Source organism: Salvelinus fontinalis, chromosome 6 (genome assembly GCF_029448725.1).
Source record: "Salvelinus fontinalis isolate EN_2023a chromosome 6, ASM2944872v1, whole genome shotgun sequence".
NCBI lineage: Eukaryota > Metazoa > Chordata > Actinopteri > Salmoniformes > Salmonidae > Salvelinus > Salvelinus fontinalis.
Genome location: NC_074670.1, coordinates 28,715,180 through 28,742,330, shown reverse-complemented (window position 1 = coordinate 28,742,330; position 27,151 = coordinate 28,715,180). Strand labels below are relative to the sequence as shown.

General features: G+C 44.7%; 1 protein-coding gene across 5 annotated transcripts in view; it reads right to left on the bottom strand.

Annotated features, from left to right (window-relative positions):
- LOC129857564 (epithelial discoidin domain-containing receptor 1-like) overlaps positions 1–26,168 on the bottom strand; it is a 64,210-nt gene extending 38,042 nt beyond the window's left edge. For 2 of the 5 annotated variants that reach the window (XM_055925961.1, XM_055925966.1), the window contains exon 1: positions 22,622–22,884. In XM_055925961.1, the coding sequence (XP_055781936.1) occupies positions 22,622–22,623 (2 nt within the window). In that variant the 5' untranslated portion in view covers positions 22,624–22,884. Of the gene's footprint in view, positions 1–22,621; positions 22,886–25,768 lie in introns of those variants that run through there. The other 3 variants (XM_055925964.1, XM_055925962.1, XM_055925963.1) reach the window with 3 other exon arrangements.
- Positions 26,169–27,151: the final 983 nt, after the last annotated feature.

The window sequence follows — 27,151 nt, the reverse complement described above, 5'->3', positions numbered from 1 at the left end:
TCTAGTAGATACAGTAGTAGATCCTCTACACATCCACACTGTGTGTCTAGTAGATACAGTAGTAGATCCTCTACACATCCACACTGTGTGTCTAGTAGATACAGTAGTAGATCCTCTACACATCCACACTGTGTGTCTAGTAGATACAGTAGTAGATCCTCTACACATCCACACTGTGTGTCTAGTAGATACAGTAGTAGATTCTCTACACATCCACACTGTGTGTCTAGTAGATACAAATAACTCAATTCAACTCAACAGACCAGTGGGTGGGGTTATATCCTGCCTGGTTGGCCCTGTCCGGGGGTATCGTCGGACGGGGCCAGTGTCTCCCGACCCCTCCTGTCTCAGCCTCCAGTATTTATGCTGCAATAGTTTGTGTCGTGGTGCTAGGGTCAGTCTGTTATATCTGGAGTATTTCTCCTGTCTTATCCAGTGTCCTGTGTGAATGTAAGCATGCTCCCTCTAATTCTCTCTCTCTTCTCTCGGAGGACCTGAGCCCTAGGACCATGCCTCAAGACTACCTGGCCTGATGACTCCTTGCTGTCCCCAGTCCACCTGGTCGTGCTGCTGCTCCGGTTTTAACTGTTCTACTTGCGGCTATGGAAACCTGACCTGTTCACCGGATGTGCTAGCTTGTCCCGGACCTGCTGTTTTCGACTCTCTCTCTACTGCACCTGCTGTCTAACTCTGAATGATCGGCTATGAAAAGCCAACTGACATTTACTCCTGAGGTGCTGACCTGTTGCACCCTCTACAACCACTGTGATTATTATTATTTGACCATGCTGGTCATCTATGAACGTTTGAAGATCTTCGACATGTTCTGTTATAATCTCCACCCCTCAGAGCCGGGTTCCTCTCTAGGTTTCTTCCTAAGTTCCTGCCTTTCTAGGGAGTTTTTCCTAGCCACCGTGCTTCTACATCTGCATTTCTTGCTGTTTGGGGTTTTAGGCTGGGTTTCTGTATAGCACTTTGTGACATCGGCTGATGTAAAAAGGGCTTTATAAATACATTTGATTGATTGATTGACTAGTGGCACCACAACACAGACACCATTGGCTTGGTTTAGATCTGTTGTTGTTGCACAATGAACCAATCGAAGGTGGTATAATTAGCCTAGCCAGCATTACTTAGTCCTTCAGCGTTCGAACTGTAAATAATGTCATTTCCAACTCCCTTATTGCAAACTCCTCCTCAAGCCCTAATTGGCTTAAACATAACAGCAGGGATGTTTCGAGATTGAGAAAGACAGTAGTAAATACATGTAGATTATTCATCAGAACACAGCCAGAAAAGGACAGATAGAGAGAGAAATAGAGGAAGGTAACAGATATATTTGAGATGATTGACAGTTCAGTCTGTGTATCAACACTACAAGTAGATGGGCTAAGCGACAGACAGACAGACAGACAGACAGACAGACAGACAGACAATCAATCCTTGGTCCTACAAATGGTGGAACATTAAAAAGTGGATTTCAGAGCCTCATTCTAAACACGATTTCTATGGGTGGTGTAGTCATAGAAATATAATGAATTCAAGTTCTAATTCATTCTACTTCTATGGTTGTAGTTAGGCATGTATCAGACACAGAAGGCAGTAGCCCAAGCATGAAAAAGTGGATTTCAGAGCTCCTTTCTAAACACTGTTTCTCTGGGTGCTGTAGCTGTAAGACAGGGGCCTGATATGGTGAATAGGGTGCTGTAGTAGTTAGACTGGGACCTGATAGGGTGGATAGGGTGCTGTAGTAGTTAGACTGTGGCCTGATATGGTGGATAGGGTGCTGTAGGGTGCTGTAGTAGTTAGACTGGGCCTGATAGGATGCTGTAGTAGTTAGACTGGGCCTGATAGGGTGCTGTAGTAGTTAGACTGGGCCTGATAGGGTGCTGTAGTAGTTAGACTGGGGCCTGATATGGTGGATAGGGTGCTGTAGGGTGCTGTAGTAGTTAGACTGGGCCTGATAGGGTGCTGTAGTAGTTAGACTGGGGCCTGATATGTTGGATAGGGTGCTGTAGTAGTTAGACTGGGGCCAGATATGGTTCTGTGGTAGTTAGACTGGGGCCAGATAGGGTGAATAGGGTGCTATAGGGTGCTGTAGAAGTTAGATTGGGCCTGATAGGGTGCTGTAGTAGTTACACTGGGGCCTGATAGGATGGATAGGGTGTTGTAGTAGTTACACTGGGGCCTGATAGGTCTGATAGGGTGCGGTTGTAGTAAGACTGGGGTCTGATAGGGTGCTGTAGTAGTAAGACTGGGGCCTGATAGGGTGCTGTAGTAGTAAGACTGGGGCCTGATAGGGTGCGGTAGTAGTAAGACTGGGGTCTGATAGGGTGCTGTAGTAGTTAGACTGGGGCCTGATAGGGTGTTGTAGTACTTAGACTGGGGCCTGATAGGATGGATAGGGTGCTGTAGTAGTTAGACTGGGGCATGATAGGGTGGATAGGGTGCTGTAGTAGTAAGACTGGGGCCTGATAGGATGCGGTAGTAGTAAGACTGGGGCCTGATAGGGTGTTGTAGTAGTTAGACTGGGGCCTGATAGGGTGTTGTAGTAGTTACACTGGGGCCTGATAGGGTGCTGTAGTAGTTAGACTGGGGCCTGATAGGGTGTTGTAGTAGTTAGACTGTGGCCTGATAGGGTGCTGTAGCAGTTAGACTGGGGCCTGATAGGGTGCTGTAGTAGTTAGACTGGGGCCTGATAGGATGGATAGGGTGTTGTAGTAGTTAGACTGGGACCTGATAGGGTGGATAGGGTGCTGTAGTAGTTAGACTGTGGCCTGATATGGTGGATAGGGTGCTGTAGGGTGCTGTAGTAGTTAGACTGGGCCTGATAGGATGCTGTAGTAGTTAGACTGGGCCTGATAGGGTGCTGTAGTAGTTAGACTGGGCCTGATAGGGTGCTGTAGTAGTTAGACTGGGGCCTGACATGGTGGATAGGGTGCTGTAGGGTGCTGTAGTAGTTAGACTGGGCCTGATAGGGTGCTGTAGTAGTTAGACTGGGGCCTGATATGTTGGATAGGGTGCTGTAGTAGTTAGACTGGGGCCAGATATGGTTCTGTGGTAGTTAGACTGGGGCCTGATAGGGTGCTGTAGTAGTTAGACTGGGGCCTGATAGGGTGCTGTAGTAGTTAGACTGGGGCCTGATAGGATGGATAGGGTGTTATAGTAGTTAGACTGGGGCCTGATAGGGTGTTGTAGTAGTTAGACTGGGACCTGATAGGGTGCTGTAGTAGTTAGACTGGGGCCTGATAGGGTGCTGTAGTAGTTAGACTGGGGCCTGATAGGGTGTTGTAGTCGTTAGACTGGGGCCTGATAGGATGCGGTAGTAGTTAGACTGGGGCCTGATAGGATGGATAGGGTGTTGTAGTAGTTAGACTGGGGCCTGATAGGGTGCTGTAGTAGTTAGACTGGGGCCTGATAGGGTGCTGTAGTAGTTAGACTGGGGCCTGATAGGGTGTTGTAGTAGTTAGACTGGGGCCTGATAGGGTGTTGTAGTAGTTAGACTGGGGCCTGATAGGGTGTTGTAGTAGTTAGACTAGGGCCTGATAGGGTGCTGTAGTAGTTAGCCTGGGGCCTGATAGGGTGCTGTAGTAGTTAGACTGTGGCCTGATAGGGTGTTGTAGTAGTAAGACTGGGGCCTGATAGGATGCGGTAGTAGTTAGACTAGGGCCTGATAGGGTGCTGTAGTAGTTAGCCTGGGGCCTGATAGGGTTCTGTAGTAGTTAGACTGTGGCCTGATAGGGTGTTGTAGTAGTAAGACTGGGGCCTGATAGGATGCGGTAGTATTTAGACTGGGGCCTGATAGGGTGCTGTAGTAGTTAGACTGGGGCCTGATAGGGTGCTGTAGTAGTTAGACTGGGGCCTGATAGGGGGCTGTAATAGTTAGACTGGGGCCTGATAGGGTGTTGTAGTAGTTAGACTGGGGCCTGATAGGGTGCTGTAGTAGTTAGACTGGGGCCTGATAGGGTGCTGTAGTAGTTAGACTGGGGCCTGATAGGGTGTTGTAGTAGTTAGACTGGGGCCTAATAGGGTGCTGTAGTAGTTAGACTGGGGCCTAATAGGGTGCTGTAGTAGTTAGACTGGGGCCTGATAGGGTGCTGTAGTAGTTAGACTGGGGTCTGATAGGGTGCTGTAGTAGTTAGATTGGGGCCTGATAGGGTGTTGTAGTAGTTAGACTGGGGCCTGATAGGGTAGTAGTTAGACTGGGGCCTGATAGGGTGCTGTAGTAGTTAGACTGGGGCCTGATAGGGTGCTGTAGTAGTTAGACTGGGGCCTGATAGGGTGCTGTAGTAGTTAGACTGGGGCCTGATAGGGTGTTGTAGTAGTTAGACTGGGGCCTGATAGGGTGCTGTAGTAGTTAGACTGGGGCCAGATATGGTTCTGTGGTAGTTAGACTGGGGCCAGATAGGGTGAATAGGGTGCTATAGGGTGCTGTAGTAGTTAGACTGGGGCCTGATAGGGTGCTGTAGTAGTTAGACTGGGGCCTGATAGGATGGATAGGGTGCTGTAGTTACCCATCTATGAAACACAAAAGGGCTTGTCCAGTAGTTTTACTGGTGGATGGTTAATGATTGGGGGTGACGGGGGCAGGGAGGGGGAGACAGCTGGTAGGGGAGGGGGTGTAGAGGGGTGGCCTGGGGTTCCTGTGGGCCCTCTGTGTTTCGGCTTCAGCTCTGACTTCACTGGCACAGACCGACAGCTGACACACAGCTGTAGGGACACAGAGGAAGGGGAGCGACAGTGTGATGGACAGAGGGAGGGAATGAAGGGAGGTATGAAGACAAGTGAAAAGTGGAATTGTAGGCATAGAGAATGGAAAAGAAGGATGGAACGAAGGAGCGGTCCAGATGACATGGATGACATAGTAGAAAGAGAGTGTGTGTGTGTGTGTGTGTGTGGCACAGAGGAGATTTCAGGGATAGCCAGCCAGTGCAGCTGTCCAGAACAAGAGACAGGCGCTAGGCAACAGATACAGGGTGCAAGTGTTCAGAGAGGGCGAGAGAGTAGACAGCTTGTTTTGTGAAAACACCCAAGCCTTCCAAACGAGTGAAGCAGTGTGTGTCTGCTTTGCCAGATGACACCATGTTGAAATATGTCTCTTACAGGATTCCAGTAACTCTAAGCATGCAGAACCAGAGCTGAGAATCTTCCTCCAGTGGCCTGTCCACTATGTCAACAATCCTACACAGTCACCACGGTAACCACTCCACATCGTAAACGAAAATGATCCCTGTCACAATCAATAACAATGTACTTGACAAATGTTACAACAGATAAAATACTTTTACTGACCAGCGACCACAAAACTGGATGGAAACACAAACCTTAGGTTCTGAAGAAAATACAACCAAATGAAATCCCCACTAACCAAAACCAAGATTATGTTTAGCATAGACAGTCAAGTGTTTTTGAGGAAGTGGAAAAACAAGCCGCAGTGTTTAAGGAGAAGCTAGCGAGGGAAGCGAGGCGGAGCACATAGTGTTTAGCTAACCATCCATCTCCCTATCCCACTGCCATCTCCCTCCACTCACAGGATTTATGCAGACTAATCCACTGCTAATGAATGGTTATGAACAGCTGTCCCACCACACAACAATAAAACAGACAGAGAGAGTGAAGGAAGGAGGGAATGAGTGAGGGAGAAGAAAGGCTCTTAGAAAAAAGTATGCTTCAGAAAAAGTTTGACAAAAGAGTTTGGATTCCTTTTGGCACTGCAATGTCTCATGACAATCACATTGTAATTTGCATTCCAAACTATACTGAAAAAATATATAAACGCAACATGTAAAGTGTTTATCCCATGTTTAACGAGCTTAAATAAAAGATCCCAGACCTTTTCTATACGCACAAAAAGCGTATCTCTTAGATTTTGTGCACAAATTTGTTTACATCCCTGTTAGTGAGCATTTCTCCTTTGCCACAATAATCCATCCACCTGACAGGTGTGGCATATCAAGAAGCTGATTAAGCAGCATGATCATTACACAGGGCACCTTGTGCTGGGGACAATATAAGGCCTCTCTAAAATGTGCAGTTTTGTCACACAACACAATGCCACAGATGTCTCACGTTTTAAGGGAGCGTGCATTTGGCATGCTGACTGCAGGAATGTCCATCAGAGCTGTTGCAAGAGAATTTCATGTTAATTTCTCTACCATAAGCCACTTCCAATGTTGTTTTAGAGAATTTGGCAGTACATCCAATCAGCCTCACAACCGCAGACCACGTGTAACCACGCATACCAAGTACCTCCACATCTGGCTCCTTCACTTGCGGGATCATCCAACCCAGGGCTCCCGAGTGGCGCAGCGGTCTAAGGCACTGCATCTCAGTGCTTGAGGCGTCACTACAGATTCCCTGGTTCGAATCCAGGCTGTATCACAATCGGCCGTGATTGGGAGGCCCATAGGGCGGCACACAATTTGCCCAGAGTTGTCCCGGTTTGGCCGGTGTAGGCCGTCATTGTAAATAAATATTTGTTTTTAACTGACTTGTCTAGTTAAATAAAATGTATTAAATAAAATCTGTGTCGAGCCACCTGGACTGATGAAACTGAGTTTGCAAACCAAAGAATTTCAGCACAAACTGTCAGAAACCGTCTCAGGGAAGCTCCCCTCCATACTCGTCATCTTCACCAGGGTCTTGACCTGACTGCAGTTTTCCGTCGTAATCGACTTCAGTGTGCAAATGCTCACCTTTGATGGCCACTGGCACGCTGGAGAAGTGTGCTCTTCATGGATGAACCCCCATGTCGCAAGGATCTGTACACAATTCCTGGAAGCTGAAAATGTCCCAGTTCTTCCAAGGCCTGTATACTCATACATTTCACCCATTGAGCATGTTTGTGATGCTCTGGATCGACTTGTACAACAGCGTGTTCAAGTTTCTGCCAATATCCAGCAACTTCGCACAGCCATTGAAGAGGAGTGGGACAACATTCCACAGGCCACAATCCACAGCCTGATCAACTCTATGCGAAGAAGATGTGTCGCACTGCATGAGGCAAATGGTGGTCACACCAGAAACGTACTGGTTTTCTGATCCACGCCCCTACCTTTTGAAATCCATAGATAGGGCCTAATTTATACATTTCAATTGACTGATTTCCTTATATGAACTGTAACTCAGTAAAATCTTTGAAATTGTTACATGTTGAATTTATATTTTTGTTCAGTGTATAATGTGATTGTCTGGTAACTGCTAAGATCAATAGTGCCCAGTAAAACACCCATTCAAGTTGGGCCATACTATGAGAGTTTGCCATACTATATGAGTTGATGGTATCAAGCCCAACTTTGAGTTGGAATGTTCGTTCCACTCAGTCTAATTCTAAGGGGTTGAGTTTGGGCCTGGGGTAGAACAAGGAGCTGATTCTAAATCTATTATATTCTCTGTGTTCTGTTTTCTCTGTGTGGAGTCCATGAACACAACAGCCACAGAGACTGTTTCTCTCCCCAGCCAGTCAGTCAGTTAGTAAGACCGACAGACCGTTTCTCTCCGCAGTCAGCCAGTCAGTTAGACTGACTGTTTCTCTCCCCAGCCAGTCAGTAAGACAGACAGACCGTTTCTCTCCCCAGCCAGTCAGTCAGTTAGTAAGACCGACAGACCGTTTCTCTCCGCAGTCAGCCAGTCAGTTAGACTGACTGTTTCTCTCCCCAGCCAGTCAGTAAGACAGACAGACCGTTTCTCTCCCCAGCCAGTCAGTCAGTTAGTAAGACCGACAGACCGTTTCTCTCCGCAGTCAGCCAGTCAGTTAGACTGACTGTTTCTCTCCCCAGCCAGTCAGTAAGACAGACAGAGCGTTTCTCTCCCCAGTCAGCCAGTCAGTTAGACTGACTTTTTCTCTCCCCAGCCAGTCAGTAAGACAGACAGACCGTTTCTCTCCCCAGTCAGCCAGTCAGTCAGACAGGAGTAATAGTAACCCTTCCACTGGGGAGGTTAGAGAGTAGAGAGGTCTTTGTTCTGGGTTTCCGTCGGACCCAGTAGAGGAAGTAGAGGGAGTCACTGAGGCACAACCATCCGGTGAGTCCTGGATAGATGGAAACACCTTTTAACCTTCCAAGCACTTACAGTGTTCAGTGGCGTCAGCCGGGGAAACAAGGCGGCAGTCGAAGGCTTTCCTGAACGAGAGCAGATGGTTTTGTTGTTTTGTCTGTGAGTCAGTGATAGCCTGGTCCCAGATCTGTTTGTGAGGTCTTGACACATCAGAGGGGTATACTACAACGTAGGATCAATGAGTTAGCAGGCTAACTTTAACAAGCAGAAATAACTGTTGATTTTTTGTTTCATTAAAAAGCCAAACTTAGGTATAGGGATGGGTATCGTTAAGATTTTAATGTATTACTACTCTTACCGATACTGCTTATCGATCCGGTACTTTAACGGTATTCTTATCGGTTATTTTTGTTATTTGTGACGAGAAAAAAAAACGAAACAAATTAAGAACAGAATTAACACTGCTTTATTTTCTGAAATGTCAAATAAATAAAATAAACAATTATTTACAGCAAAAGAAACAGTGATTTGTTCAAAACATTGCTATTATAGACTAATGTTGTGATGATGGAAATGTAAAACAAATGAAATAAACAATATTTTCCTGCAAAAGAAAATACAGTGGTATAGAGCAACACGGGTGGGGCATGCAGGTAGGCTACAAAAGGACTAACAGTTCTTAGCAGTTCTTCTGGAGACAGATCAACATATTTGCCTTCTCTGGCAGAAGTCGGGACCTCTCCTGGCTTATTGTGTTCCCTGCAGTAGAAAATACCCTCTCGCCGGGGGTGGAGGAGGCTTGAGCACAGAGGTAGCTTGTTGCAATGTTTGTGAGGAGGGGCAGAGAAGCTCTCTTCTCCCACATCACAGGATCTTCAGCTATGGGGATGGGAGGCAGGCCTTTGTAGAGCTCGACCTCTAGGTCAACACACTCGCTGAGGGTGAGGGACGAAGTGTCCTGTTGGATCGTCAACCTCAACTCCCTGTCCTCCTCTGAGAACAGCTCCTCCAAGGCACTCCTTGTTTTGTACAATGGAGGGACTGTCTCCTCCATTTCCTCTCCTTCTCCTTCAGACTCCTCCTCCTGTTGCCTGTCTGGCTCTGTGTCTGTCTGCTCCGGCTCCTCTGACAGCCCTGGTGTTGCTCCTGTCACATTGGCCTCAGCACTTGCCTCCCTCCGCCTGTCGCAGATGACATCACTCACCGGGCTCCCTTTAAATCTGGGGTCTATTGCTGTGGCCTCATGCAGGAAGGCTGGGATGTCCTCATCCTGATAGCGCTCAGAGAGGTTCTCCCACACCTTCTCTTTGATGGTTGCCACCAACGTTGTATCTTCATGCTTCACAGTGAAGTGCTCTTCCAGTTTGTGGAGGATGGATATGATCTGTCCACAGGTGGCATTCTATTCACACGATACACACAGTGTGGATGTATAAAATATTCTCATGAGCTGGACAAACTCCTCGTCCTTCAGACTGTCCAGGTTGTCCTTGGTCATTGCTTTTCACAGTCGTGGGTCCAAGGCTGCTGCTTGGATCGCTGGAAACTGCTCCATGAATCTCTCTCTCATTAGATAGCGTTCCATCTGGTCTTGACATCAGGGATGAGTGAGTGTTGCGGAAGGCCTGAAACAACAAAAAACAACATACATTTAATTACCGCACACTTGAATATTGAATTACATAGTTAAATGTGGGAATTTCAAAATAATACTTTAATAAATTGAACTGGCTTCTTACCAAGGAGCTGCTGCTTTTGGACATCGAGGACCTCTTGAACCACACGGCCACTGCTCTGATTCGGCTGGACATTTATCAATGGAAGTCATTTTGTAGATTTTCTGCGCTGCCAGATTCAAGGTGTTTGCAAATCATCCTATTTTTAGGATGTGTAGCCTCTTGATGGCAACATCCATATTGCCAGCATTATCAACAGCCACAGCTACAATCTTGCTCGGCTCTGTCTCAAACTCTTCCAGAATGTCTGAGATCTCCTCTGACACTACTTCGCCATTTGTACACTGCCCTGGTGTGGAGGACCTTCTGTTTTACACTGCCCTGGTGTGGAGGACCTTCTGTTTTACACTGCCCTGGTGTGGAAGACCTTCTGTTTTACACTGCCCTGGTGTGGAAGACCTTCTGTTTTACACTGCCCTGGTGTGGAAGACCTTCTGTTTTACACTGCCCTGGTGTGGAAGACCTTCTGTTTTACACTGCCCTGGTGTGGAAGACCTTCTGTTTTACACTGCCCTGGTGTGGAAGACCTTCTGTTTTACACTGCCCTGGTGTGGAAGACCTTCTGTTTTACACTGCCCTGGTGTGGAAGACCTTCTGTTTTACACTGCCCTGGTGTGGAGGACCTTCTGTTTTACACTACCCTGGTGTGGAAGACCTTCTGTTTTACACTGCCCTGGTGTGGAAGACCTTCTGTTTTACACTGCCCTGGTGTGGAAGACCTTCTGTTTTACACTGCCCTGGTGTGGAAGACCTTCTGTTTTACACTGCCCTGGTGTGGAGGACCTTCTGTTTTACACTGCCCCTGGTGTGGAGGACCTTCTGTTTTACACTGCCCCTGGTGTGGAAGACCTTCTGTTTTACACTGCCCTGGTGTGGAAGACCTTCTGTTTTACACTGCCCTGGTGTGGAGGACCTTCTGTTTTACACTGCCCTGGTGTGGAGGACCTTCTGTTTTACACTGCCCTGGTGTGGAAGACCTTCTGTTTTACACTGCCCTGGTGTGGAAGACCTTCTGTTTTACACTGCCCTGGTGTGGAAGACCTTCTGTTTTACACTGCCCTGGTGTGGAAGACCTTCTGTTTTACACTGCCCTGGTGTGGAGGACCTTCTGTTTTACACTGCCCTGGTGTGGAGGACCTTCTGTTTTACACTGCCCTGGTGTGGAGGACCTTCTGTTTTACACTGCCCTGGTGTGGAGGACCTTCTGTTTTACACTGCCCTGGTGTGGAGGACCTTCTGTTTTACACTGCCCTGGTGTGGAGGACCTTCTGTTTTACACTGCCCTGGTGTGGAGGACCTTCTGTTTTACACTGCCCTGGTGTGGAGGACCTTCTGTTTTACACTGCCCTGGTGTGGAGGACCTTCTGTTTTACACTGCCCTGGTGTGGAGGACCTTCTGTTTTACACTGCCCTGGTGTGGAGGACCTTCTGTTTTACACTGCCCTGGTGTGGAGGACCTTCTGTTTTACACTGCCCTGGTGTGGAGGACCTTCTGTTTTACACTGCCCTGATGTGGAAGACCTTCTGTTTTACACTGCCCTGGTGTGGAGGACCTTCTGTTTTACACTGCCCTGGCTTGTGTAGTGCACTGTAACAGTGAGATAGTGGTCCTGGCAGAGGCTGGTCCACTCGTCTGATGTGATGGCTAGCTTTGGCACGTCCTTCAGCTCAGTGATCACATTGGCCTTTTCTTCACCATACCAGGTAGGAATGAATGTGTCACTGAGGTAACTCCTGGAGGGAGGGATGTATTTATGGTTGAGTGCCTTGCTCATCTCCCTACAGTAAATAGAATGTTCATGTGTTTAATTATCATTATTGAATTATTGTGTTGTGTATTGTGGAGTGATGGGACTAACATACAACCCTTTTATACTACTATATCCTAAACATGAATACAACTCAATATATATACTGACAGACTGTTACCTAAAACCCTTGGACTCCACTGTTGCAAAGGGGTGTAGGCCTTTCACTATGAACTTGGTCTCGGCTAGGTGGCACTCATTCTCATCAGTCATCCTCCCACTAGCTGCCAACGTGAAGGGGCTTTGGGCTTGTCTTTCTCTTGGACCAGCGGTATTAAAGGGAGCAGCGGGTTGGTTCATTGTAGCTGCAAATTTAACAAAAAAGTTGCAAAATCTTTAAATGGGTGATTTAATTTTTGAACGCACCCACAGCTAAACAATCACCTGGCTAATGGTTCCTTTTGATCAGGAACCCATGTTCTCAGGAACCCATGTTCTCATAATCTAGTTAACTCCGTGTGTGGGCTCTAGGCTGCTAGCATACATACCTAACGGAGATCGGGCGACGAGAGATGAACTACGAGCTAGGCAGTCGAAAACTGTGCATTTCTCTGCCTGTACATGATGCACTTTCCATAGATGTTTGGACAGATTGCTTGTAAGGGCGGAAACACATTTACATTTACATTTAAGTCATTTAGCAGACGCTCTTATCCAGAGCGACTTACAAATTACAAACACGAGCAAAAGTCTTGTTGCACTTGTGGCAACGAGCATTATCAGCATCGACTCTGGTGAAGTGTAACCACAATTCTGAACGTTTAGTTCTCTCTGCCATCGAAACTAATTAAGTCTTTCTTGTGTGTGTGTGTGCGTGCGTGCTGTACCGTGTGAGAGAGACAGGCTCCGCGCGACAGAGATCTCTTCTGGATTGGGAATAACGAAAATGCATCATAGACAAATCTCTTAATCTTATTGCAAATTGGAAACGGTTGGTGAGATAAAATGTGCAAGATAACGTTCATGTAGCAATAATAAATAGGAAATGTATTTTCTTAATTTCTCCAGTACTGAAAGCAGAACCGATAACGTCTGAGTTTATCGATACTAAGGTCTTTCTTAATTTAGCCCCGGGGCCAGTTTAATACCGGGTTTCGGTACACATACCTACTTAGATATGTGTTATTGGTTGCTGAGTCAATTAGACCATGCCCATTTCAAGCTTATCTTTCTCAAAACAACAACGTTATTTCAGAATAGTTAGGCAAGTTAGCTGGCTAACTCATTTATCCTGCTTTGTAGAATAGCCCTTTGTTTATTTATGCTGTAGTTGACAATACAGCAGAAACAGATCAGAGACCAGGCTAGGTCATGGTTGTTGTTAGCCTGGTAACACCACTACTGGTTCTGAGGGGCTATTCTCTGAGAATCTTTGAAGACCTGGCCAGAAGAACAATAGTGGCAGCTAGAGTGCTGTGCTACCATCCAGCAGGCATTTTTACTAAACCTGCAAGAAGTTCTGATACCCTTTCCCTGAAGCTGTCGCCTTCCCTTGAAGAATTATTAAACTATCTGACTCAATGAATTTCTCCTCCATGTCATTGGTTATTGTTCTCAGAACACCATTGGTCACTGAAGCTGAGGGAAGATGGCTGCCCTCTTAGACAGTAGCCCAACAGAAAGTTTTGACCCTCTCTCCGATCGATCGGGATATTGACATTTTTATTTATTTTATTTTTTAATTTCACCTTTATTTAACCAGGTAGGCCAGTTGAGAACAAGTTCTCATTTACAACTGCGACCTGGCCAAGATAAAGCAAAGTAGTGCGACACAAACAACAACACAGAGTTACACATGGAATAAACAAACATACAGTCAATAACACAATAGAAAAATCTATATACAGGTGACCAAATACTTATTTTCCACCATAATTTGCAAATAAATAAAAAATCTTACAATGTGATTTTCTGGATTTTTTTTTCTCATTTTGTCTGTCATAGTTGAAGTGTACCTATGATGAAAATTACAGGCCTCTCTCATATTTTTAAGTGGGAGAACTTGCACAATTGGTGGCTGACTAAATACCCTTTTTGCCCCACTGTACCTGCTGGAGCACGTGCTACGGGTTATGGTGTTATGGTGGCCAGTGAGCTGAGATAAGGTGGGGCTTTACCTAGCAAAGACTTATAGATGACCTGGAGCCAGTGGGTTTGGCAACGAATATGAAGCGAGGGCCAGCCAACGAGAACATACAGGTCACAGTGGTGGGTAGTATAATGGGGCTTTGGTGACAAAACGGATGTCACTGTGATTACTCAGCAAATTGGATGCAGTCTGAGTGTTGGAAGCTATTTTGTAAATGACATTGCTGAAGTCAAGGATCGGTAGGATAGTCAGTTTTACGAGGGTATGTTTGGCAGCATGAGTGAAGGATGCTTTGTTGCGACATAGGAAGCCGATTCTAGTTTTCATTTTGGTTTGGAGATGCTTAATGTGAGTCTGGAAGGAGAGTTTACAATCTAACCAGACATCTAGGTATTTGTAGTTGTCCACATATTCTAAGTCAGAACCGTCCAGAGTAGTGATGCTGGATGGGCGGGCAGGTGCGGGCAGCGGTCGGTTGAAGAGCATGCATTTAGTTTTGCTTGCATTTAAGAGCAGTTGGAGGCCACGGAAGGAGTGTTGTATGGCATTGAAGCTCGTCTGGAGGTTAGTTAACAGTGTCCAAAGAAGGGCCAGATGTATACAGAATGGTGTCGTCTGCGTAGAGGTGGATCAGAGAACCACCAGCAGCAAGAGCGACATCATTGATGTATACGGAGAAAAGAGTCGGCCTGAGAATTTAACCCTGTGTCACCCCCATAGAGACTGCCAGAGGTCTGGACAACAGGCCCTCCGATTCGACACACTGAACTCTGTCTGAGAAGTAGTTGGTGAACCAGGCGAGCCAGTCATTTGAGAAACCAAGGCTGTTGAGTCCGCCGATAAGAATGTGGTGATTGACAGAGTCGAAAGCCTTGGCCAGGTCGATGAATACAGCTGCACAGTATTGTCTCTTATTGATGGTCTGAGAGAAGTGTGTCTGAGAGAAGTGTGGTGCGTTGTCCTTCAACGGCACATATGGATCCTCTCACTGGATTCCAAGAACAATAAACACACAGATGGAATGAAGCCATCTGTCTGGAAAAAATGGCTGTGGTGGATATCCTCTGTGATGAGGCTGTATGTACAGCGCTATTGGTTGGTCAGTCAGTCAGCGGTCCAGTCATTCAGTAATCCAGTGATTCACTAGTATGTGTCAGCTGACACTTCATCAATACCAGGAAGTACCAGTCAGCAGGAAGTACAGCCAGTCAGAAGTTTGGAATCTGAACTGATTTTGAGAGGATGGAGCAGGAAGAGGAAAAGTGAGTCCTTTAAAAAGAACAAAAAGTGATGAGAGAGGTGAAAGATAGATGGAGAGAGAAACTAAGAACATGCTTGAGAGTGAGGAAGGAGAGGGGGGGGGATTATAAAAGTGGGCGGAAAGAGAATAGTAATAAAAGTCATTTTTAAAAGCGGCGGCGATAGAAAAAGAGTGAGAGAGAGTGAAAGAAAGAAAGGAAACTCATTTCCAGGAATAGTTTGGCCTTGGGAAGTGTGGCTTGACTCATTACGACGGCTCGCTGCTTTCCGAAACACAGTTTCCACAACTCACACACACACAAACTTTCCCTTCACCTAACTGCCAACACCATAAACTTACGCCATGCACAATAACATTGCTCTGAACCAATCTAAGCGACGAGGAACTGACAGACAGAAAATATTTATGCAACAAAAACCAATGAATCAACTCTTTAGGGAAGTGAGACAGGAGTAAAAAAGTATTGTAATAAACTCTGATTCATTATATGCAGCTTGGGCCAAGTAGAAGTCAATCATTAAGGGAGTAAAACTTCCAGTTACTCCATTATGTTCCTTCCCCCTTTCCCTCTGGAGCAGTGGAAACGCGTTCTCTGGAGTGATGAATCTGGCAGTCCGACGGACTAATCTGGGTTTGGCGGATGCCAGGAGAACGCTACCTGCCCCAATGTATAGTGCCAATTGTAAAGTTGGCCCCTCAGTTCCAGTGAAGGGAAATCTTAAACGCTACAGCGTACAAAGACAGTCTAGACCATTCTGTGCTTCCAACTTTGTGGCAACAGTTTGGGGAAGGCCCTTTCCTGTTTCAGCATGACAATGACCCTGTGCACAATGCGAGGTCCATGCAGAAATGGTTTGTCGAGATCAGTGTGGAAGAACTTGACTGGCCTGCACAGAGCCCTGACCTCAACTCCATCGAACACCTTTGGGATGAATTGGAACACCGACTGTGAGCCAGGGCTAATCGCCCAACATCAGTGCCCGACCTCACTAATGCTCTGGCTGAATGTAAGCAAGTCCCCTCAGCAATATTCCAACATCTAGTGGAAAGCCTTCCCAGAAGAGTGGAGGCTCGTATAGCAGCAAAGGGGGGACCAACTCCATATTAATGTCCATGATTTTGGATTGAGATGTTCAACGAGCAGGTGTCCACATACTTTTGTTCACGTAGTGTAGCTCATTCTAATATTTCTACTACTGTACATGACATTTCAGTTACACTTTATACACACACCACATATGTATTTATATACTGGATTCTTGACATGCTATTTTACTTGTTTGACATTTTACTGCATTGGTAGGAGCTAGTAAAATAAGTATTTCGCTGCACCAGCTTTAACATCTGCTAAACTGTGTACGTGACCAACTTAAACTGCTGAGCTAAAGCCTAGGCATTAGATCTAGACCACGTTAGCACACTGAGCTAAAGCCTAGGCATTAGATCTAGACCACGTTAGCACACTGAGCTAAAGCCTAGGCATTAGATCTAGACCACGTTAGCACACTGAGCTAAAGCCTAGGCATTAGATCTAGACCACGTTAGCACACTGAGCTAAAGCCTAGGCGTCAGATCTAGACCACGTTAGCACACTGAGCTAAAGCCTAGGCATTAGATCTAGACCACGTTAGCACACTGAGCTAAAGCCTAGGCATTAGATCTAGACCACGTTAGCACACTGAGCTAAAGCCTAGGCATTAGATCTAGACCACGTTAGCACACTGAGCTAAAGCCTAGGCATCAGATCTAGACCACGTTAGCACACTGAGCTAAAGCCTAGGAATGAGATCTAGACCACGTTAGCACACTGAGCTAAAGCCTAGGCATCAGATCTAGAGGTTGACAACGCTTTCAAGTCTCCGGCAAGGTTACTCATCACATATATATTTACAAAAATGTATGTATATATGTATGTATGGAAATGATGCAGACAATACATTGATATAAGCCACAATCTATCTACAATATTAATATTTTTTAAATATTGAGAAAAAAAAGGCTCTGTTCAAAAGTAAAGCACTGCGTAGGGAATAGGGTGCCATTTTGGACTCCAATAGGTTCCCATGGGACAAGAATTTTGTTTCACTCTCACTGTCTGCTACTCCAACGATTTTGTTTTGGTTCTCAGACAGGACTAAGATCTCCGTACTTGTCGGTGCACGTCCAGGGAACTGCTCTGGGCCTCAAACGGATGATTACACCTGGCCTAGTGGAGCTACACTCCCTCTCTCCATAATCCCTATCCTGGATATATACACTGAGTGTACAAAACATTAGGAACACCAGCTCTTTCCATAACATAGACTAACCAGGTGAATCCAGGTAAAAGCTATGATCCTTTATCGATTTAATTTGTTAAATCCATTTCAATCAGTGTAGATGAAGGGGAGGAAACGGGTTAAAGGATTTTTAAGCCTTGAGACAATTGCGACATGGATTCTGTATGTGTGCCATTCAGAGGGTGAATGGGCAAGACAAAACATTTAAGTGCTTTTGAACAGGGAATGATAGTAGGTGCCAGGTTCACCGGTTTGAGTGTGTCAAAAACTGCAATGCTGCTGGATTTTTCATGCTCAACAGTTTCCTATGTGTATCAAGAATGGTTCATCACCCAAAGGACATCCAGCCAACTTGATACAACTGCATTGTGGTAAACATGGGCCAACAAATTAAGACAAAGGGGTGTGCAACTCAATATAAGGAAGGTGTTCTGTATATATACACTGAACAAAAAAATGTAAACGCAACACGTAAAGTGTTGGTCCCATGTTTCATGAGCTGAAAAAAAAGATCCCAGAAATGTTCCAGACGCACAAAAAGCTTATTTCTCAAAAATGTTGTGGCCAAATTTGTTTACATCACTGTTAGTGAGCATTTGTCCTTTGCCAAGATAATCTATCCACCTAACAGGTGTGGCATATCAAAAAGCCGATTAAACAGCATGATCATTACACAGGTGCACCACTCTAAAATGTGCAGTTTTGTCACACAACACAATGCCACAGATGTCTCAAGCTTTGAGGGAGCGTGCAATTGGCATGCTGACTGCAGGAATGTCCACCAGAGCTGTTGCCAGAGAATTGAATGTTAATTTCTCTACCATAAGCCTCCTCCAAAATCGTTTTAGAGAATTTGTCAATACGTTCAACCGGGCCTCACAACCGCAGACCACGTGTATGGCATCATGTGGGCGAGCGGATTGCTGATGTCAACGTTGTGAACAGAGTGCCCCATTTTGGTGGTTGGGTTGTGGTATGGCAGGCATAAGCTATAAACGAACACAATTGCATTTTATCGTTCGCAATTTGAATGCACAGAAATACACAGAAATACATAAATGTGAGGCCCATTTATTTTAAGGTATCTATGACCAACTCATGTGAAATCCATAGATTAGGGCTGAATTAATTAATTTCAATTGACTGATTTTCTCATATGAATTGGAACTCAGTAAAATCTTTGAAATGGTTGCATCTTGCATTTATATTGTGGTTCAGTATATGTTTTATATCACATACACCAGATAGGTGCTTTACAGGGTCAGCCACAGTAGTATGGCGCCCCTGGAGAAAATTAGGGTTAAGTGCCTTGCTCAATGGCACGTCAATAGATTTTTCACCTGACCAGCTCGGGTTTTCGAACCAGCAACCTTTCGGTTACTGACCCAATGCTCTAACCGCTAGGCTACCTGCCGCCCTAGATGGGAGAGAAGTGCAGTCACGAAAATCCAGGGAGGTGTACTGCCACTGAATCTGAATTAAGAACCCGTCAAAACTCTTTAAGTCTCAAGCTATAAACATGGTCTTGGAGATCAAATTTTAGCACTGAAAAAATTATGTTTTAACTGAATTGAGCCCTAGGCATAGGAATAACAGTTTTCCATATGAGACCTATACAATAACAAGTATGTAATATATCTGTAGTAGCATTGGCATCCTAATGACATACTGGCGATAGAGTGAATATCAATCTGTGATGCTAGACTGACTAGCTATACTGGACCTCTGCGGGTTTGTTACAGTGACTCTAGCTATACTGGACCTCTGAGGGTTTGTTACAGTTCTAGTGTGACAAGGCCTCAGACCAATTCCCTGAATTCAATTTACACTGTCTCACTACCACCTGTCTGCGGAGAGGGAAAAGAAAGGGGGATGAGGGGGAGGAGAGAAAGAGGGGTGAGGGGGAGGAGAGAAAGAGGGGATGAGGGGGAGGAGAGAAAGCAGAAGTACGTGACGGCACCGTGCTACTCTCACAATGGGGAGAGAGAAAACGGACTGCCGCCCGGTCCACCATGGTGGAGAGAGAGGAGAGAAAAGGGGGAGAGGAGAAGAAACGAGAAATGGGTACAGGAGGAGAAAGTGGTAGAGAGGAGTAGAGGAGCAGAGAGAGGGGGGGGGGGGGGGGGGGCTTCCATATTTAGAAGCCTGACTCAGAAATATAGAGTAAGCATTAGACAGCGTTAGACAAAGACGGGACCTTGGCAGCAGGAGGGTGAGAATGATTCACCCAGTGAGTTAGCATTGAAATGGAAAGGAGGACAGGAGGGAAAAGGGGGGAGGGAGGAATAGTTTGGAGACAGAGAGAAAAGAGAGAGAGCAGGTCAAACCAGAATGTGTTGTGCGAGGCTCAGCCTGACTCAGAAGCCTGACTCAGAAATATAGAGTAAGCATTAGACAGCGTTAGACAAAGACGGGACCTTGGCAGCAGGAGGGTGAGAATGATTCACCCAGTGAGTTAGCATTGAAATGGAAAGGAGGACAGGAGGGAAAAGGGGGGAGGGAGGAATAGTTTGGAGACAGAGAGAAAAGAGAGAGAGCAGGTCAAACCAGAATGTGTTGTGCGAGGCTCAGCATTTAGAACTGCAGTGAGAAAAACAGACTCTACTTCACTAACCGACTTCTTCATCAAGACAAATAAATGGTCACACAGGGGAAGGCTGAAGACACCCTCAGAGCTGTTTAATGTCGGCTCTGGAGTAGTTCCTGATAACCTGATTAACGTGGAGTCTGGTACTAGATGTAACTCACACTGACACACACACGAACACACCCAATATCATTTTTACACCCCTCAGGCATCGGTTGATTCCTCTACCAGCTAATTTCTCTCTGCTTCTAAAAAGAGCTCACTGACACTTCACACGGCAGTATCCTGGTCCTAATGCCTGGAAGGGGAAGGCTGATGTCATAGTCAGAACCTCAACAGGGATGGTGTTACTCAGAACACTGAGGTGATAAAGAGACATCGGCTCAGTCCCAAATGGCACCCTATTCCCTATATATAGTGCACTACTTTTGACCAGAGCTCTCCTAGGCCCTGGTCAAGCTCTCCTAGGCCCTGGTCAACATGATAAAATAAGCAATTCTTTGATGTTCAGCATGGCATCGTGGCATTTTTTTCCTGAAGCTTTTTAAAAGTTTTCTAGAGGCGTCTGGAAGACCTGAGTAATGACTGCGGGGGTGGGATACTGTACCACGTGAGTCAACAGAGAGAGAGATGAAAGAAAAAGAGCTCATTACTTTGGATTTAAGTCAACTGAAGTTTGTTCGTTTCCATACTTATCGTAGGGAAATATGATAGCTGTCATATAGAATGTGGAGAGACACTTGTTAGAGCCCAGTGAGTCTGACTCTGACTCATAAAAAAACAAACACAATTAATTTATTCAGTAAAATCTTTACAATATAATGATCTGAAATGCCTTTTAGGTTGTTTGGGGGCACACACTTCACTATTCAAATACTCCCTGACTGTATCACTGAAATGAACAACCCTGAAGATGAGTCCTCATTACACTGCATGCAGACAGAGGAATTCCAGTCAACTCTTATGCTGCCATGATATGCTGAGGGTATGTGAGATCCCCAGATAAGATACACTGACAGATTCACTCATTCAAACAGTCCAGCCACAGTCAATAGACACAAACTGTTTACCCAGCCCCATACCAACACTATCAGGGTTAATGATAAAGAGATGGGAGGATGAGGGAAAGGAATAGAGGGATAAATGATCTAGTGCTGCTTCAGCCGGAGGGGGAGAGAGAGAGAGAGAGAGAGAGGGGTGTGGTGGAAGATGAACTGAAAGAGGAGATGTTCAGAGAGATTTGGAGAGAGACAGATTGCCAGAATGATCACTTACCGCATCAAAGGTATGTTGGATGGGGCAGAGGGAGAGACGGATGGAGAGGGGGAGATCAAATGGGTCTCAGAAATTGTTTCCTTTTAGATTTGAAACAAACCGAAAAACGACTTCACATCCCACTTTTAAGTGTCACCGCCCATTATACAATTTAGAGTTTCTCTCTCTCTTCTTCCTCTCTCTTTGACAGCCATTCAAATGCTCACAAGAGAAAAGTATGGGAAAGAATTTGGATTGAAAAGTCTAGCTAGCTGTCTAGACCAAGGGGAAATTGGTTTAGGACAAGAGATAAACAATTTAGCCAATGGTTTCTTTTTGGGTGTGTCTTCCGTAAAAGCCTACTTTGTCTGAGCGTGTGGATGGAACCTGCTCATCCTTGGTAATTTAATTATTCCTGAACGTAAGGTCGGTCAGCCTGTTGGGAGCCAATTAGTCCAAAACAAACCCCAGTGATATGGACGACTAGATAACTGCTTCCATACAAGCCATACACTCCATAAAAGGATGCTATTATCAGATTACAGATTATATAACAAAATCCTGTACACTGTGTATGCTTGCAAAGTTTCAGCTCTTTATTATTTCAATAGCCAATGTTTAGTTCAACAGACCTCAATGATAGATGGAAGCATTGACTATTGAAATAGAGTAGATTGCAATAAAGAGGTGAGGTTTTGCAAGCAGGCAGCGTGTGGTTCATTTATTATTTTGATTCACGTTTAATGAACCAGTAATATAAATATATATTGTTTTACATGTGAGCGCATTCCTTTTGAAGATTGATGTCATGTAACGTTACAGTCTCTCTGCTAACACTACATCTAATAAATGTATCTCATAAACACAATGACCTGAAAAAGAGGACAATAGTGTCATCAGCCACGAGGTCAATGATTAACCTGTGTGACTGTATACTGGCGGAGACTAAACCTGAATGCTTCACAATCACCTAAACCCAGTTACATTATTCATCTTTAACATACTGCTGTATGTTATACCACTTATATCCCATCATCCATTTTGTCACGTTTATTACATTTTATTGATAATGTGTAGTTACATGGTATGTGGTATGCATGCCTTTGTGTCACTACATGCATCTACAGTGTATTCAGAAAGTATTCACACCCCTTGACTTTTTCCACATTTTGCTATGTTAACAAATTGTGATTAAAATTGATACATTTGTTGTTAATGATCTACACAAAATACTCTGCAATGTCAAAGTGAAAAAAAGAATCTAACAACTGTATAATAAAAAATAATTAAAAAAATGAAACACTAAATATAGCTTGATTATAAGTATTCAACCCCCTGACTCAATACATGTTAGCATCCCCTTAGTCAGTGATTACAGCTGTGAGTCTTTCTGGGTGAGTCTCTAAGAGCCTTGCACACCTGGATTGTACAATATTTGTGCCTCCAACAGATATAAAATGCTTCCAACAGATACCTCTTACTGATAGACTGAACAGACAACTTGCATAGAGCACTTACAAAGAAAATCATTCTGACTCTGTAAATTCATCTTTCCTGTACAAAACTCCAAAGAATTCACAAGAACCCAATTTGTATGCAGCGGTATACTCACATTCTGGAAGTTTGATCTAAATACTGTAGGCTATAATATGTCAATCTCTTCTCGTCTCTTCTCTACAGCTGATAGAACCAGACTATGAAATGACAACCATCCTCTTTGGACGACATGGAAGAATTAGCATCCAAATGCCCATTAGACAGGGATAGAACAGATCCCTTGGGGTCTATCTATCAACACAATGCTCCTCCTCTATGTCCTCATTCTTCACTGGTACTACTAGAACAGGAGAGGGGAGAAGGGGAGAGTGAGTGTGTAGGGGACAGAGAGGAGGCATAGAGAGAGAGAGAGAAAATAGGGGAGAGAGAAAGAGAAAAAGAGAGAGAGCGAGACAGAGAGAGAGAGGGAGAGAGCACGAGAGAAAGCCATCCCCTACAGAGTTTAACCTGGCGAAGAGTCCCCTAAGCAAGCTGGTCCTGTGGCTCTGTTCACAAACACAGTCTATTAATGTTCTGTATTATGTCATGTTTCAAGTTTTGTGTGGACCCCAGGAAGAGTAGCTGCTGCTTTTGCAACAGCTAATGGGGATCCTAATAAAATGACCAAAAATACCAAATACCCCACAGAGCCCCAGGACAGCAACACAATAAGACACAACTAAATCATGAGAACACAAAAAGATAATTATTTCCAATGTATCAAGTAATAAACTGAAAAAATGAGCAAACTAGAACGCTATTTGGCCCAAAACAGAGTACACAGTGGAAGAATACCTGACCACTGTGACTGAACCAAAACTAAGGAAAGCCTTTGACTATGTACAGACTAAGTGAGCACAGCCTTGCTATTGAGAAAGGTTGCCATATTTCCCTCAGATTACACAGACCCACAAAGAACTCGGAAAAAAAACAAATCAAACTTTAATAAACTCCCATATCTATTGGGTGAAATACCACAGTGTGCATCACAGCAGCAAGATGTGTGACCTGTTGCCACAAGAAAAGGGCAGCCAGTGAAGAACAAACACCATTGTAAACACAACCCATATTTATGTTTATTTATTTTACTTTTTTTTTACTTGAACTATTTCCCCTCATTACAAGAGTGTATATAGACATAATATGACATTTTAAATGATTTAATTATTTTGGAACTTGTGTGAGTAATATTTACTGTTTATCCATTTCACTTGCTTTGGCAATGTAAACACGTTTCCCATGTCAATAAAACCCCTTGAATTGAACTGAGAGGGAGAAAGAGAGAGAATAGGGGGAGAAAAGGGTTTTATTGTCTTCTTATCTATTAACAAAACCACAGGCAGCTAACCCCCCCCCCCCCCCCCCCCCCCCAGCCAGGCAGCAATTACCCCCCACCCCAACAACACCATCCTCCCTACACAGCAGCAGGACCAGCCCCCTGGCCAGGACAACTATCTACCCACAATAAAAGGCATATATACCCCCTAAAGGTAGCCTTTTCATCCCAGGGAAGAGAAACCAGACCCCTGCTCTCTCTGCACAATTACCCCCCCCCCCCCTAACCCTATCGTTTACTCTGTGTCCCAAAAACACACACACGTCGCACATACACACACTTGGTTCTACGAGAAAGCATATTCTCACTCACTGTAATTCATCTCAATGTCTCTGTCAGAGGATAATTGATCCACTCATTTTCCATGATGGATTCATTAACACTGTGGGTGATGATGCTTGAGACATAATGGACATGTTTCTCCTTCTTCCTTCCCTTTCTTCCACACGTGTTCCTTCTAAAAACCCTTCCGTTTTTGGTGGTGTCCGATTGTGTTCCATAGGTTGAGACTGGATTCTCTAAAAACATGTTTATTTTCTCTGGCAGTACTTTAGACTAGTTTGGGGGGTTTGTTCCAGTGACTGATTGCTTCCCAGAGGAGAACTCCCCATTCGCTACACTGGTGTATCCCACAGGGACGAAATTCAAGCGGCTCTGCCTTGTTTGGGGTCACCTGCTTGCCGCGCGAGGTCGCAAGGTCAGTAACCGCGCCATGTTCCATCTTGGTGTGACAATGGCCACCTGGATGCTATGAGGTCATCATGGTAAACATTCAACGTTTTATTGACCCCGTTTTTCTTACATCCAGGACCGTTGACCCTTTGCCTTTTTACAGTTTTAGTATTCTGCATCCGTAGAATTGTGTTTCACACCAACTGGGTATGAGGACCCCCATACCAATAGAATCGGCCCATTACCTCTATAGTTTACACACTCTGGATAATTCAAAGCGAACCATGTCACTGAAAGGTTATTTAGTATGGAATGCGGCAGGGGGAATGACTTGAAACAACTCAAGCCCATTTGCAATTTAGGGGGGTCAATTGTGGGCAGTAAATCAGATAAGCACCTAAGAGATCTAATGGAAAATGTAGCCTAAATAAGGATATGCATGAAAAAGCTAAATGTGGCATAGACCTTGGCCTAATGCAGGCCAGCTAATTCATATAGGTGGCCTACTAAGAACAAAAAACGATTGAACAACATAGTGCGTTTAGGTAATACACTGTTTATACACTGGTATTACAGTGGTCATCTTTCAAATAATAGAATAGAATGACGTGAAGAGCACTTAGGCCTATGTGGTCTAATAAGAAGCCGATGTTTTGGGTTATCAGTTCTGTTGTCCCTTAGAGAGATACAATGTACTGTAACTATGCTATCTATACATTTGGCTACTTTTTATACTGCAGGGATACACTGTAGCCTAAGTACAATAACCTTAACTAGCTACTTTGTATATCACCGATGAAGACGTGAATGATGCAATGTAATAACTAAGTAGTTAGTTCGTTGACTCTTGGAAGATAGAATTTATCAAATCACCAGGCCAGGCAAACAAGCAATGTGGCTGCAACGTTACACCTCACTATGCGCTTCCAGAGTGCCGTGGCCGGAGTCCAAACCAGCCTTCCCCGCCTTACACCGAGACTGTTTGACGCCAATCGACACAGCGAGGCAGGCAGACAGACTGACATGAACACACAAACACCCATGCACAGACAAACGGACATAAATACCTCATGTTACCGTCTAAGATAGCCCACCCACAGCAGCTCCTTAACTGGCATGAGTAAAGCGATTTAGCATTTTGCGTTTATTGACAGTGCGTACAGATATGTAACCTCTTTATCAATGCATACACGTGATGTCGTTTTTACCACTTACCTAAAAGTCACGGAGATATGAGACACCAATCGCAACTTCTAAATGTTTTGAATATCCCGTGCGCAATGTGTCGGACTGTGACTGTCCACCAAAATATTCCGCCACGGGAATAATCCAACGCTACCTGCAGTTGTTGCGCGGCGCGTTCGACCTTTCTTAAACTCTGAAAACAACAAAGCACTCCAAAATAGGCGACACGTTACGTCCAAAAACGTAGATGAAAATGTCAAGTTGTCTAGCTCACATTTGCCAAGATTAAAGTGAGAACTGGACGAGAAAACCGTTCATATCTCCGTTCCGTTTGTTCGTCGCTCTCTATTCGTCTACTTCACCGCGGAAACCTAGCTTCAGCTGCGCACACGAGAGCCCTGCTCAAACCTCAACTCACCCAGAGGCCAGAAAACGCCACCAGGTGCTCATTTACATAACGGCACTGGCTGTGTCCAATCATAACAGCTAGCCAGGTGCTTGTTGAATATTCTACCAGCAAACAGCCAATCAGTAGTCCCCCTGGGTGGGACCCATGGCCCGACAACAGCACTGTAAATATGAGTAAACCCCTGGGTATAAAGTGATTTTTATTTGTTAAAGGAATTGAGAGATTTATGATATATGAAATATAATACATAGGAAAAAAACAGAGGTATTTTACCTTTTTAATCCCTTGCATCTACACCTAACAAAATCGACCTTTCTGTCTGGGTAACTGTATCCTGGTTTCAGCATCAACATCCTTACTTTATGTGAGATATCAAAAACAACACTTAGGTTGCCTCCCAAATGACACCAAATTCCCTATACAGTGTACTACTTTTGACTATGGGCCCTGGTCAAAAGTAGTGCACTGTAGGGAAAAGGGTGCCATTTGGGATGCACACCTTCATCTGTTATCACTTCTTTCATCCACTCATCATAGCTTTTGCCAATAGCCTACATCTATCTAGGGTTCTTTCTCTGGATTTACCCCAAAAGTAAACATTATTACAGAGTTTGCCACTTTAACTGTATACTATTACACCCCTGGGCTATAATTAGTGTGATTGAAGGTTTTACACTAAAGCACAGTACTTTGCATCATAAGAGTTGTGAAAATGGGGCTTGGAGAGGAGACCAAAGCGCATACAAAAAGACTCAACCTAAGAAGTGAGATAAAAGTGTTGTTCAGTATAAACGTGAAAGAGTAGAGTTTGTAAGGTGAGTGAAACAAGCAAACACAAACAGTAACACACTACACAAACTCTAATGAAAACAATTGGTTATTTTAAAATCAATCCAATGATAGACAGACAGTGTAGTAGCCTAGGAGTTGGGTATGCTGAAGGAAAATGAGTAGAAGGAAAATGAGTAGAAGGCAAGAAGAGCGAGATAGAGAGGAAGAGTATT